We start from the raw sequence: 14,068 nt of genomic DNA, 5'->3' as shown, positions 1-14,068 counted from the left end.
TTGCTCAACACTTCATGAATTTTATTACATTGTTTATTTTTATTATGTATTTTATTTTATTTTTCATACTTTTTATCATTTATGGCATGTAAATGATCTAATTTCGTTAGTTTTTAAAGATGTAGATCGGGATAGAAAATATTAGGGATTCAGGATTTTAAAAAGAAAGGAAGGAATTAAAACAGATCAATTTGAATGCAGTTTCTGTCAAACTCTTATATTTCAGAGAAATTTTTTTTCTTTTTCAGAAGTATGTTTTAAATTATAAGAAATTTTAAAAAAAAAAGTCTCCTTTTTATCTGCTGTAAAATTTTGTTAAACTGGAGAAATAAGGGAATGTTGTTGATAGGAAATTGACAAAGACTCTCCCTTAGAATTTGCTGTGTGTTAGCTTGAAATTATTTTTAATAAGTTGTATTTCTTAAATTGCTAAGTATTTTATGTGCTTGAATTCAAAGCTCCATTTAACACAAGTATATACACATATTTAGCTTCATGTAATTACTTATTATTTGCTTATTTACTTAATTATTATTTGCTATATTGATCATAAGTGTATTTTTTTATCAAAAATTCTTTAATTAGATTTTTTATTCTTAGTAGACAAACAAAATTTTTCCCAAAATAAAAAAAAAAAAAAATTGTGTAAGAAAAGGTATTAATTAAAATTAAACTATTAAACGTTTGAATTTTCATTAATTTAAAAATGCCACAACAAATGGGTACTTTTTTAAAGTGTTATTTTGTTTGAATTGGAAAATAACAAATATCTTTACTTTTAGGAAAGAATGTTTCTAAAATAATAAATAAAACATTGAAACCCTTATATTTTGAAGTTCCTCAACCTGAGCAAGATCCTTTATTTATTGGTCGACAGTGGCTTTTTAAAGAAATTGAACAGGTTTGTGTGCATAAATATTAGTTACTTTTTCTTTCTTTCTTTTTTCCATGTGCAATAAATACTTCTTTCTTGATTTCAACTTTTTACATTAACTTAGTTATTTATATTTCATTAATGATAGTAGTTATTTGTTTTTCTATGATCAATAATGAATAGTCGAAATATTAAAGTTTGAGAGTGAACAAAATGTTTTTAAAAAAGTAAACTTTTTTTAAAAAAGTCAACTTTTTAAAGAAAATTTGTTTAATAACTTATGTGGGTTAAATTTTATAAAAATCCATACATTATAATGCACGTGCACCATATTTGGCATTCAAATAGTACTTTAATAAATATTTTACTAATTTCTTAAAACTTCCAAGAATTCAATCGATGAATTTGCATTCTTTCTGTATGTGTATAGTTTAAAATTGTTATCTGATGGATTTCCATTAAAAAAGAATTTATTTGTTAGAATGATTTATTCTAAAAAGAAAGTTTAGGATAATTTTTCTGCAAGTCATGGAATTATTTTCAAATAAAAGTTAAATGTAAAAAAAGTGGTTGTATAAATCTAAAAATGAGTTTTAAGTTGAACTTTTGCATATTTGAAAGTATTTTGTGTTCTTGTATGTGTGTATGTATATACATGCACACACAACAGATATGTAAGATAATAATTTTCCAACAAACTATGAAATTGTTTTAAAATTAAAGCTAAATAAATAAAATATAAGTGAAATTTTATAAGTTGGAAAAATTGTTCTAAGCTGAAATTAAATATTTTTAGAAGCATTTTGTGGAACTTTACTGAATTATCAATGTTTGGTTTTAAAACTATTGAAATTGCTGCTTAATAAAATACTAAGAAATTATTTTGTTAAATTCTCTAATCATTTATTTATCGCAATGCTTATGTATTTCAAATGTTTAGGATAATCTTTGAATTTGTGTTTATTAATTGCAGGAAATATCTGATCCGAAAAGTAGAAAAGCAATTGCTATTGTTGGTGGTCCTGGCAGTGGGAAAACGGCAATAGTATCTCAATTGGTTGAACATAGTTCCTTTAGGATGAAAAAAGAAGAGGCTATTTATCATGGTATTTGAATTATTTTTGTATCTTTGCCTTCTTAATGTGTATTTATGTATTCTTAGCAAGATTTTTTTACATGAAAAATTATAAGCTGTTTAGTTTAATTTAACAATGTATTATAATTTTTATTGGAGTAGAAATTATAAAAAGTTAGTCTCTGGTCTGGAGAGCCATTAAACAAGAGATATTGCTAGTTCATACTCATTTACACTTGCCTATTTACATGTATCAATTAGATTTTTAAAAAATATAAATATAGTAATTTTAAATGAAAAATTGCATTTAAGAGAAGTGTAATGTTCATAATTATGAAGAAAACACAGGCCAAGACATTAAAGGTAAGAACAAAAAAATATAGGATTCCTTTACATTGATTTCTGATCAATTATATGGTCTATTATACTTACATGTATCAATTAGATTTTCTAAAAATCTATGTAAAGTAAATTTAAATGAAAAATTGCATTAAAGCGAAGTGTAATGTTCATAATTATGAAGAAAACACAGGCTAAAACAGGAAAATGAAATTCAAAAAGTACATGAATCTGATTGTTGGTGAATTATATGGTGATGTGAAGTTGAATTTTAGTGGTTTCAGTGGAACAGGCATTAATTTCAAGCTCTGTATTTGCATTTCAACAAATTATTTACAGTGTTCTTGATTATTTCTTTAAGAAAAAAGTTAAATTTATCAAAATAGATTTTACAAATGTTAACCAATTGAGATGGAATAAATTTTTTCAAATATGGCTATTAGTGTTACTGCCAATGGGCTTGAGTTTTTCACTTTAATTAGTGATGAAATTAAAATAAATCAGATGCAAGATTATCAATAATTATCAAATAATTAATTATTAATTCCAAAAAGTATGCAAAGAGAAATCTGGCCTGCTCATTTTTTACATTGTCAATTTTTAAATTTTAGCAAATGGATGCAAAAACTTCTACAAAAAAATGTTACTGATGCCCATTGCTTTAAAATATGTTATTTATTCCCTGTTTTTGTGTAAATGAAATCAAAATGAATGTTCTTAATGCACTTTATGTGTTGTAATTTAATTTGTATCTCACAGATATCCAGTCTTTGGATGGCAGTGATTACAACATGTCCAATTCAAGCAGCAGTGACTCTGGTCTTTACCAGTCAATATCAACCTTACATCACAGCGGTGCACGTTCCTTGGGCAATCGACTAGTTGCTTATCATCTTTGTCAGGCTGACAACAACATCACATGTATGGTGCTTGAATTCGTACATAGCATAGCTGCACAACTCTGCAAGGCACCTCAGTTAACTGCTTATAGAGACCTTGTGGCTAGAGATATAAGGTGCGGACATCACAGATTTAAAATTCTAAAAAGTGTATCTTTTTAAATGAAAGGAATTATTATTTGTAATTGTGTAATTTTTGTTACATATAAATAATGTATGGAATGATGAACAACTTTAACTCTGCCAGTTAGGAAATATTTGCTCTACAAATTTAATTATTTTCTAATTGTAAGGTTTTTATAATTAAATTATCTCTTAATTTTTAGCAATAATTAAATTGCCTTCAAGCTTTCATTATTCATCTAATTATAAAATGGGTAATTTAATTTCCTACTAATTTAAAAGAATAATAAAATTGCCTACAAATTTTATTACCAACCCTGTTATAAAGTAGATATGATGTAAATAAATTAAATGGGTTAATAATTAAAAGGTTAAATTTTTTACCCTTTGATTATTAGGCAGTTATTTAATTTATTTATTAACGTAAGGAATTAAATTGTCCACAAATGTTGTTACATGTATGTAGGAACTGTATAATTTTACTGTTAGAATTTGATGGGGAAAGTCTTGTATGCAATAAATTCTCCCTAAAACAATTTAACAAGAAAAAACTTTATTCATTCAGAATAAAATTATTTTTGATACTTTTTAGAAATTAATATTGTACACAAATGCTGCATTATTAGTCTGCTTCTTTAAACAAAAATTTGGAACTTAAAATCGAAAATAGCTACTATTATTTAAATTTTTTTTCCATTTAAAAATCACCTTGTACATCTATATGTATATTCTTTTATGTTAAAGAATACTTAAGAGAATACCCTTCATGGCAAGTATTGAGAAAGTAATTTCAGTAAACTATGACCTTTAAAATGCTAATTTTTTTTAAAAAAAGTATCAAAAAGTAAATAAATTATCAGACTGCAATTTATTTGTAATTTTGAAACTTTGAAAACATTTTGCAGCATCTGAAACTGCGTGATTCTGTCTAGCGTTGCTTGAACTTACTTTTCTTTAAACTTCAAATTTGAAAGTACATATGGTGATGAAACAGAATTTTGCATGTAAAGTTTCTCACTCAATATTGCACAAGGTGCATAGCTTTTTTAAAAAGTGCTTGAAGGTGCTTATTTTTGATTTACTTTTTCTAAAAGCCCTTTAAAGGTGCTTTTTTTATTGGGGGTTTGTAGAAAGTGCTTAATTTTCTATTTTTCAAAATGAGGTTTTCTCTTTGCCGTGTCGATTGCCGTCATAAATTAAGAAAAAAAGCATGATTTTCACAATTTTCTCTTCAATGTTTATCCGAAATTAGTTATTTTGTCATGATTATGTAAAGTCTTTGAAAATGTTTTTGCATTTTGTTGATTTTATGTTTATAAATTAGGAATTTCAAACAAACAAAAGAAATCATTTTTATTACTGCACATATCCTATTCATATATATATATTTTTTTAAGAAAGCGATTGAAAATATTTTTTGAGTGCTTAAAAAGTTCTTTATTTTTTATTGAAAAATCTGGCTACTGTTACAGTCAATTTAAAGATAAAACATACTGCACAACATTTTATTTATCTTCTCTGTATGTTGTAATTTTATCTATTTTTGCAGGCTTCAAGAAATTTTAAGCTTGTCTTCCTGCATAAGTGACCCAAGTGCTGCATTCATTCATGGCATCATCGAACCATTGTCTAGTTTGAGATCTCGAAATAGGATTCCCAATGCAACGTGTCTATTGATTGTGGATGGTCTGAATGAAGCAGAATACCATAGACCTGATTATGGTGATACCATTGCCTCATTTCTAACCCACCATTTTGAGGTCATTCCTTCATGGCTAAAGGTGTGTAGATCATGAATCTATAACTAATAATGCATACCTGTAATATGTATACAATGGGAACTTATTGCACTAAGAATTGCTATTTTGAATTCATGTTCTAGTTGTAAAATATCAAACCTAAATGAAAATAGAATTTAGCACTAATAAATGGTACACGGCGAACAAAAGTTATCTTTTGCAGAAAAGAAATTACACATAATATTTTAAATATTTTGTGTGTAATAACAAATAAAAAAATAAGTAAAAGCCTTCTTTAGTTCTAATTTTCAGAAACTATGGTTTCCAAATACCTGGGTCCTACGTATTAAAAACAAAGAGTCCTGGTGTGGATTGATCGTAAAGATGTGGTTATATATATATATTAACAATTTTATTCAAAAAAGTGTGCACGTGCTTTCCCTGTAAACGAAATCACTGACTCTACTAATCTTAGCAAAAGCTAAAAAAAATTTAACTTTTGTGTGAATCACGTTTTTCTATCTAGATTGTTAACGTTTTATATTTTTTATAATATTACATTAAAAAGTCACTGTGAAACTAATTATTTTCTTATTATTTTGTACACTGATTTTGTATATTGTGATAAATTGCATAATTTAAAGATTTTTTTTCTTCTTTTAGGTTGTTGTCACTATACGCACTAGTTTTAGTGATCTCATCAAACGATTACCTACTCACTGCATCTCACTGGATAAAGTTCCGACCAATGAAAATATCCAGAAAGATCTATGCAATTATGTGATGCATAGAATTAACACCAGTCCTTTGATTCGTGCCAATATCACCATAAACAATAGCAAAGTAGAAGGAATAGCTAACTCAAAGTATGCTAATATCTTTCACAATCCCAAGCTATTCAAAAAATCTACTTATAACCTTTTTTTTATGATTATGAATTTAACTATTTTAAATTAATTTATTTTAATTCAACTACTTTCATATTTGCACGTATCATTTCCGTACTTTTCTTTCCTCTTAGTTTTAACACTCGAAGCGTTTTTTGGGTAGGAAATCGTGATGAAATTTCCTTGCCATGCTCTTCTTTCTATTAAATAACATGAGAAAAATTGATATTTTGGCTCCGGTTAACTACAAGCTTTCATGTTTTAAAAAAGCTAGAACTAACATTCACAGTGCTAATTAAAAATTTAAAGTTAATTAATGACATTCAAAAAAAAACCAGTGGAATTACTAATTTTGGTGTATTTTTCATTTACTGTAAATTTAATTATAAAATGCTCTACTTCTTAATTATTGGAAACATTTTTAAAAAGCTGGCTTATTTTTATTATTTTTCTTAAAGTAATTGGTAAAAAATTTTTTTATATGCCTGAAAAAAAAGTCCTGTCTTATCATTGAGATTGTTAAAGTAGAAGTAAAATTTTTTTTCTCTCTATTAATTTTATATCCAAAAGTTAAAACATCTTTTAAAATTGAACTTTAATTTCATTGATAAAATATTTCAATCTTTTTAATCTAGGTTTGCTGCTCACCTGTCCAATCTCAGTAAAGGTTGTATGCTGTATATACGTTTGACATTAGATCTGATTGAAAGGGGTCACCTTGTGGTCAAGAGTAGCAGCTATCGTGTCCTTCCTGTCTGCCTTAGTGAAGTCTACATGTTAAGTTTTAATCTGAAATTTACTACAATTAAATCATATGAAAAGGTACATAATAACAAAAAAAAATTTTTTTCCTTTATTATGTTAAATTCTCGGTAGATTATTTTAAATGTGTGATTTTACACATGTTTTTGGAAAAAAATTTGTTTAGTTGCATTTTTGAATTTATGTTGCATCTATGCTGTCTGTTTTCAAGAATAAAACAGACAACATCAAGGATGTTTGAGTTTAATGGAATCTCAATTTTCCCTAACAAATGTGATTTTTAACCAAATTACGCTGTCTTTGTTGGGCTTTTTTTTAAAAATATCTTTTTGAGATAGCTTTGCTAGACAGCTTTCCTATTGATTTTTAATCTTCAATTACTTTAAATTTACAAAAACAATGTGTCCAAATTAAAGTAACTGGAAGTTAAAAAATCAGAATTAAATTTTTGATAGGTAGGGAAAACTGTAGCAATACAAGAGATTCTCGCAGTAATTTAGTCTGTGGCAAAGATATTATTTAAAAAAAACTCTTTAATATTAACTCCACAGTTCCTCAAATGCGTTTTCTTCCTTTCCTTATCATACCAGAAATGAATTGCTGATGGTGATTTTAACAAACTAATATCTACACAGGGAACTGTTGTACCTGAGATGTTTGAATAAGTAAACTAGGCTTGACTCTACTCCATAGATATTTTTTCAATAAAGAATAACTTATTATTAAATAAGAATAAATATATTATTTTGATTGCTTTCCAAGGTCCTCTTTTAGCATAAATTTTTTTTTCGCACTTAATTTTGAAATCTAGAAAATTTTTCTTAAGTCATCATATTTATTCCTTTAAGAAACTCTAAAAGATAGGATCTATTTAAATGAAAGGATTATGTAATTTGTGGTTAAAGATATTTAGTGTGAGCAATTATAACATGATTTAAAAATTGTTGATTCTGTTATTATTAGCTGTAAAATAACAAACAATATAAAGCATCAATTATGCCCCTTAAATTCGTTTCGTCATCATTTTTGGCACAACAGCCCATTGTGGGCCTATTGTTGAAGATTGAATAACTTATTTTTGTTCATGGACTGTCAGTGTTTTGTCCAGATTACTTTGAAATTTAATTTCACAGAGTCAAATCACCATTGTTCTGGCTTTCCTCTTTTTTGACTATTAATAGGTTTTAACACACAATTTTCTTTATTAGATTTTTTCCTTCTTTAGATTCTTTTCTTTATTACAATTTTCTTTATTAAAAAGTAAAATTAAAAGAATGAAATAGGAAACTCATATTTTCAGAATAAATTTCTGAAAATATGAGTTTCCTATTTTATTCTTTTAATTTTATTTCTTTTGATGATGTCAGGCTCTTAAAAAATTCCATACGTTTCTTAGCCAAATTATTTTTGGTAAAGGCCATTAGTGAATTTGTTTCTACCTTATTGATTTTATGATTTTCCACATAATTGTTTTATTTGTCGTAAATATTATAATGTCTTACATCTTTCATTTCTTCTGTAGGTTATTCCCATTCTTCAAATTTGTCTTGCCTCTCTTTATCCTTTAACTCTTCAAGAGCTTTTTTATACTTTAAATGCTAAGTGCGTGAGTGAGGGTATATCTTGGGACTCTTTCATGGGCTGCATGGATATACTCATATCCAATCAATTCATAGTGAAAAGACAGGACAGTACAATCATGTTTGTACATCCATCCATGAGGGAATGGCTACTCAGGAGGGAAGAGAACGAAAGCAACAAGTTCCTGTGTGATGTCCGGTATGTATCAGTTAGAATTTTTTCCCCATTTTATCAGTAGTCAGTTAAATTGCAGAATTTATCAGTTAGATTGCATTATGTATCAATGAATCAGTAAATAGCATGTTATTATGAACAAAATTTTTTATATTCTATCAAGTATATTGCTCGGGATGAATATTCATTTGCATAAAATAATTGCTTAATGCCTGATAATAAAATTATGGTGCTGTGTGTGGTATGTTTTAATGAACAAATATCTTCTATTTTATCAATAATCATTTAAATTGCAAATTGTATCAATCAGTTAAATTGCATTACTTTCGGCAAATTAAATATTGTGATGACCTTAAATGTTAATTTCCTATTAATTATATTGCTGGGGATGAACATTCGCTCAAAATATGTAATCAAAGTCTTATTATATTCAAATTATAAAAATGTTCCATCTAAAGAAAATTTTTGAAAAGAAGGATTTTTAGTATATTTAGTATTCCTTTCCTATAAGCAATCTTAAATTCTAATTAAACCTTAGTAAATTATACCAAGTAGTAATTGTATCCATGTAGAGTTTGCTTTTTATACTGTCGCAGCTTATAATTTTAAAATTAAAGTGCTCCAGTAATAGTCTGTTATTAGCCGAAATGGTTGTGGGATTAAAGGTCAACAATTTTGAGACTATCTGCATGACTTTGGCAATGTGGTTGACAATGTTCAATGGCTGCCTTTTTTTTAAGATAAATTGGTATCCACTAGTCTAAAGCTGAATGAGCAAACATTAAACCCTGGGCCTAAACAATGACAGCTCATTGCCTTTAGAGAACCTTATATTAGGGGAGACACTTTTAATAGCAAATTCTGTATTTTAAGGAGCAAAGTGAGTTCAGATAAACCTAGAGTTAAACCATGAATTTTTAAATGCTTAAGTAATGCAAACAAATGGCAGAATAATTTCACTGTTTAATTCTGAGTTATTTTGCAATAATTTATTTACATTCTTGTATTTGGCAACAAGAAAAATAAATTTTAAATCTTTAAATGCTTACCGGAATTTACTTTTTTCCATATTTTAAATTACTTTAGTAAGATGAAAAAGAATTTGCCATAAACGGTGTCTCCTACAGTATTGCAATGTTTTTAAGTATGCTATTGAGGCTCAAAGCCATTATTTATAAATAATAGTAATTAAGCACTCAGCAAAAATAATAAAATTTATTGTAAACAATAATTTAGAGCAGTGAGTGCTAAATTTTAAATACATGGCAACAATATTAGAATTTCTTTTACAAATTCGATTTGTTTTCAGAATTTAGTGACACTTAGTCCAAGAAGATTTTATCTTTGAAAATAAAAACTTATTTAAAATTATAAAATAAATTTGATAAAGGAAATATACTCTAAGGATTTGAAATGAAAGTTTTATGTTTTATTTCAGTGGGGGACATGCGGCAATTGCTTTTCGAATCAGCCGTGCAAAGACAGCAAAAACAGCTGATGACTGTTTAGAGCTAGGTCATCATGTGTTGAAAGCTCACATCTACAAAAACTCTCCTCAAGACATTCTGCATACGTGCTTGCCGAGAGACCTTCAAGCGTACTGGCTACAGCTTTCCAGTAGTTGCATACAGTCTGGCTTGGGATCCATTAGAAATTTATACAGCCCAAATGTTAAAGTAAGCACAAAATATTCTTTCTGATACAAATGCTTTGACCCACATGAGAATTTTATACTTTTTTGTACTTTACAAACTTTTGATGACATAGTATTCGACGGCACAATACCTTTTATAAAATCTTGAGAAAAAAGGAGTTACTCGATTAGATAAGAATAAATAGCACTTTAATTTTTAAAATTTATATTTTCGCTAAAGAGTCCTCTACTTTCGCCATCTTGGATTTTAGATTAACTTTTTAATTTATATTTTTTTGCTTCTATTAATACTTAACAAACTTTCGATGACGTAATATTATTAGACAGCACATTTCTACCTTTCAAAAAGGTAGAAAATAAAACGGTCGCTTTATTAAATTAAGAGAAATGGCACTTAATAATTTTTAGAACTTCTATTAGTTTTTCCTCAAAACCTTAAAGTAATAAAATAGCGCCATTCATGAGTTTGAGAAAATAATTTAAAAGTACACGGCTTTTTTTAGATTTTTTAAAATTTTTTTCTATAACAGTTTAAATTGAGGAAACATGATTTGGATGACATTAAGAAATTCTTTAAACATTAATTACATAAAAGCAAAGATATTTGTCATCCAAAATCGAAAAAATAGGCAACCGTATACTATTTAAACGACCTTAAGTTCATTGAATTTTCAATATTTTAAAGTTATAGGCTGAGTCCCTTAAAATTAAAAACCAGAAAAGTTGAATTTAAAATAAATACTTAATCCTCATTCATCATCACAACTGTCACAAACCATGCAATAAAACTAGTTGCAAATGTTTTACTTTTATCTATAATAACGGTTGTCCAAGCAAAAACTGTGAATTTAAACTTTCAAATGCTGAAAAAAATTACTGAAGAGCATAGTCTGCATGACTTTGGATTTTTGGCTCTCATTGATATTTTAAAGAAGTCACATTTAAAAATAAATGTAATTATTGCAGGTGAGTCGATTGTTGTTGTTAGCTGGTGCTGATCCTAACTATAGAATCCAGTTGCTTTACAACATGCCAATTGTTGCTGTTGCTGCAGAACAAGGATTTTTGGAAATGGTATCCCAGTTGGTGGAATTTGGGGCAAACGTAAATGCTACTTCAAACAAAGGACTTGGTGCACTAGCTTTAGCTTCTGGTAAAGGATTTATTGATATTGTTAGGCTTCTCACTGCAAATGGTGCAAAGGTATGTATTTGTTCAAAATTTCCAAGTAAATAAAATTTCCTTTTTCTTATTATATATAATGTGCATATTTAGACATTATTTTGCATTTTAATTTTTTATCTGTGAAACCTCTGCTGCAGCAATATGTGAAAGAATTTTTGAGTTTTTTTATTGTTTACATTTATTAAGATCTAGTCCTTTCCAATCCGGTGTATTGAAACAGGAATGTCTGAGACTAAAATTTTTATCATATTTATTGTTTGAAGAAGCGTTTTAACTACATATTTGTACATCTAAAAATTATCTTGGTCATATTTTATTTATTTTTCTTAATTTTTCTTGCTTGCTAAATTCAAAACTGTTCAAGGAATGGAGAGGAATTTAAATAATTTTGTTCTACACGAAAAACAATGCATGATTGATGATATTTTAAAAATTCTGATTGTTTTGAATCGGCAATTCAGATGCAATGCATAGATACCAGACTGTATTGTAAATAGTTATGCATATTTAAAATTTAGTTTGTATTCTGGCACTTAAGAGTTTTTCATTTATTTATTTTTATAGAACCCTGAAAAAGCTTTTCAATTAAACTTAAAATTATTTTATCTCTTTTTATTTAGTTTTATACTTTATATTAATTTTTTAGAATATTTTTTAGTTAAATTTGAAATTTATTATCGTAATATAATTTTTAATGATACTTTTAAGAAATCCATATTTATGTAACTATGTATACTTTTATCTCATTTGATATGTTTTATTTAATGAAAGAATAAATAACCTAACATTTACTTTTGCTTCATGCATAATAAAAATTTTGGAAAATAATTCTTGTGGTATTGCAGTGAAGAAATGATGTGCACATGTTTTTATTTTGTAGACATAAAATTTAAAAAAAAATATTCCTATAGAATTATCTTTCAACGAGCTGTGCAAATTCTCCATCGTTTTTCTATTTTTTATTATTCTCAGAATATTTAATTCATGTAAATAGGATAGCATAGCATTTTGGCTTAAGTTTAAAGATAAGGCTTGAAAATAATTTATATCAATATTTTTTGAATTTATTGTTATTACTATTTTTAGATTAATCAAGTTGATCATGATGGAAAATGCCCTGTTATTTATGCAGCTACTAAAGGACACCTAGATATCATTATGCATTTATTTCAAAGTGATTGGCCATTGGATGATAAAACCGCACCAAGTTTTTCGGAGGCTGCTCAATCATGTCTAGTTACTTCAGCACTCAATGGTCATGCAAATGTAAGTTCTCGAGGATAAAGTTATTAATTTTGTTATGAATGATAACCTGATTGTGTACAGATCTGTTAATAATTCTGATAGCATTTTGGAGATTAGCAATGATTAAGGGCTTGTTTTCCACCTATACAAAGCAAATTTTTACTATAAGAATGTTTTCTAAGTCCTTGAGGAATAAATACATTTAAATATTGTAACTATGGCTATTCAAATGAGTAGTTCATCCATTTTTTTTAATCCTATATGTTTTTAAAATGTCATAGTTATTAAAGTGTCCACCTCTTCATCCTCTAAGATTTATGAGATGAAATTTTTGGTAAATTAATTGCATTAAAATAATTAATATTAATTACAAATTAATTCGAGCAATAATTATAAGAGAACCACAATTGCTCAATGCTTAAGGTACTGAGCTGTCACTTGGAAAGGTCGGAGTAGTCTTCAGTACCTTAGAATCTTAAGGGGTAAAAAAGGGGTAAGAGTTGTGTGCAGTCTTCTTTATCCAAAGTTTTTAGTAAGTTAATTGCATTAATAATTAATATTAATTCAAGAATTAAATCAAGCAATAATTCTTGCACAACCACAATAGCTCAGTGGTTAAGGCACAGAACTGCCTCTGGGAAAGTCTGGAGTTCCGTCTTCAGTGACAACTTGAAGCCCTTCTAGCTTGAAATTGATGGATACCTGCTTATCTGAGAAGTTGGAAGGGTAAAGTGCAATGCTGTCCATTGCTACATCACGCAATTGTGAAGTAATAGGAAATAAATAGGACTTTCGTATAATTATCCGTGATTTAAAATTACTGTAGAAAAATCTTACTCTAAAGGTGCAATCTAAAGGTGCATTGGCACCTTTTAAACCTTTATGAGGACATGTTGTTCAACAAACAATGAAGTCGGATATTAATTTTTAAAATTGTTTTGGTATATAATTTTTAATCCATGTAGCAGTTTAATGAATAATATAAATTTAATATTCTTTAGGTTTGTGAGTTTCTTTTGGACATGCCGGAAGTAAATATCAGTGGCCTGGATGCACTGACTGGCCACTCTGCACTGACTGCCGCAAGCTCTTCAGGTCATTTGCAAGTGTGTAGTGTCCTATTGAGGCGCGGGGCCTCAGTTTCCTCTACAAATCAACAGAAGGACACTCCCCTGTTATGTGCTGCTTCTGAGGGACACTGGGAAGTGGCCGAAAAACTCATGATGCATGGAGCATCCATTGAAGAGACTGATTCATTGGGTAGAACTCCATTAATGATGGCTGCCATTGGTGGACACCCAGTTCTTGAGCTGTTGTTATCTAAAGGTTTCTAATTGTTTAATTTTTTAGCTATAAATAATTTCTTGTAAAAGTTTTGGCCGCATTTTTAATTTTTTATCTATAAATAATTTCCTGTAAAATTTTGGCCACATTTGTGATTTCTTAGCTATAAATAATCTCCTGTAAGTTTTGGCTGCATTTTTTTAACTCACCTAAATAATGTAAGAGGGAATAAAAATTATCTTAGCTG

At 27.8% G+C, this 14,068-nt stretch overlaps 1 protein-coding gene and 1 pseudogene across 4 annotated transcripts in view; both read left to right on the top strand.

Annotated features, from left to right (window-relative positions):
- Positions 1-14,068, top strand: part of LOC122270840 (uncharacterized) — a 313,909-nt pseudogene that overhangs the window by 201,745 nt on the left and 98,096 nt on the right.
- Positions 1-14,068, top strand: part of LOC107454305 (rolling pebbles) — a 119,957-nt gene that overhangs the window by 91,929 nt on the left and 13,960 nt on the right. For all 4 annotated transcript variants that reach the window (XM_043051230.2, XM_016071446.3, XM_043051231.2 and 1 more), the window contains 11 exons: positions 783-901; positions 1,848-1,980; positions 3,048-3,303; positions 4,860-5,091; positions 5,713-5,915; positions 6,572-6,758; positions 8,221-8,477; positions 9,892-10,129; positions 11,074-11,310; positions 12,379-12,558; positions 13,539-13,863. In XM_043051230.2, the coding sequence (XP_042907164.1) occupies positions 783-901; positions 1,848-1,980; positions 3,048-3,303; positions 4,860-5,091; positions 5,713-5,915; positions 6,572-6,758; positions 8,221-8,477; positions 9,892-10,129; positions 11,074-11,310; positions 12,379-12,558; positions 13,539-13,863 (2,367 nt within the window). The remainder of the gene's footprint in view (positions 1-782; positions 902-1,847; positions 1,981-3,047; positions 3,304-4,859; positions 5,092-5,712; positions 5,916-6,571; positions 6,759-8,220; positions 8,478-9,891; positions 10,130-11,073; positions 11,311-12,378; positions 12,559-13,538; positions 13,864-14,068) is intronic.

Source organism: Parasteatoda tepidariorum, chromosome 6, assembly GCF_043381705.1.
Source record: "Parasteatoda tepidariorum isolate YZ-2023 chromosome 6, CAS_Ptep_4.0, whole genome shotgun sequence".
NCBI lineage: Eukaryota > Metazoa > Arthropoda > Arachnida > Araneae > Theridiidae > Parasteatoda > Parasteatoda tepidariorum.
The sequence above is the reverse complement of the archived record's forward strand: the minus strand, read 5'-3'. Positions and strand labels throughout refer to the sequence as shown.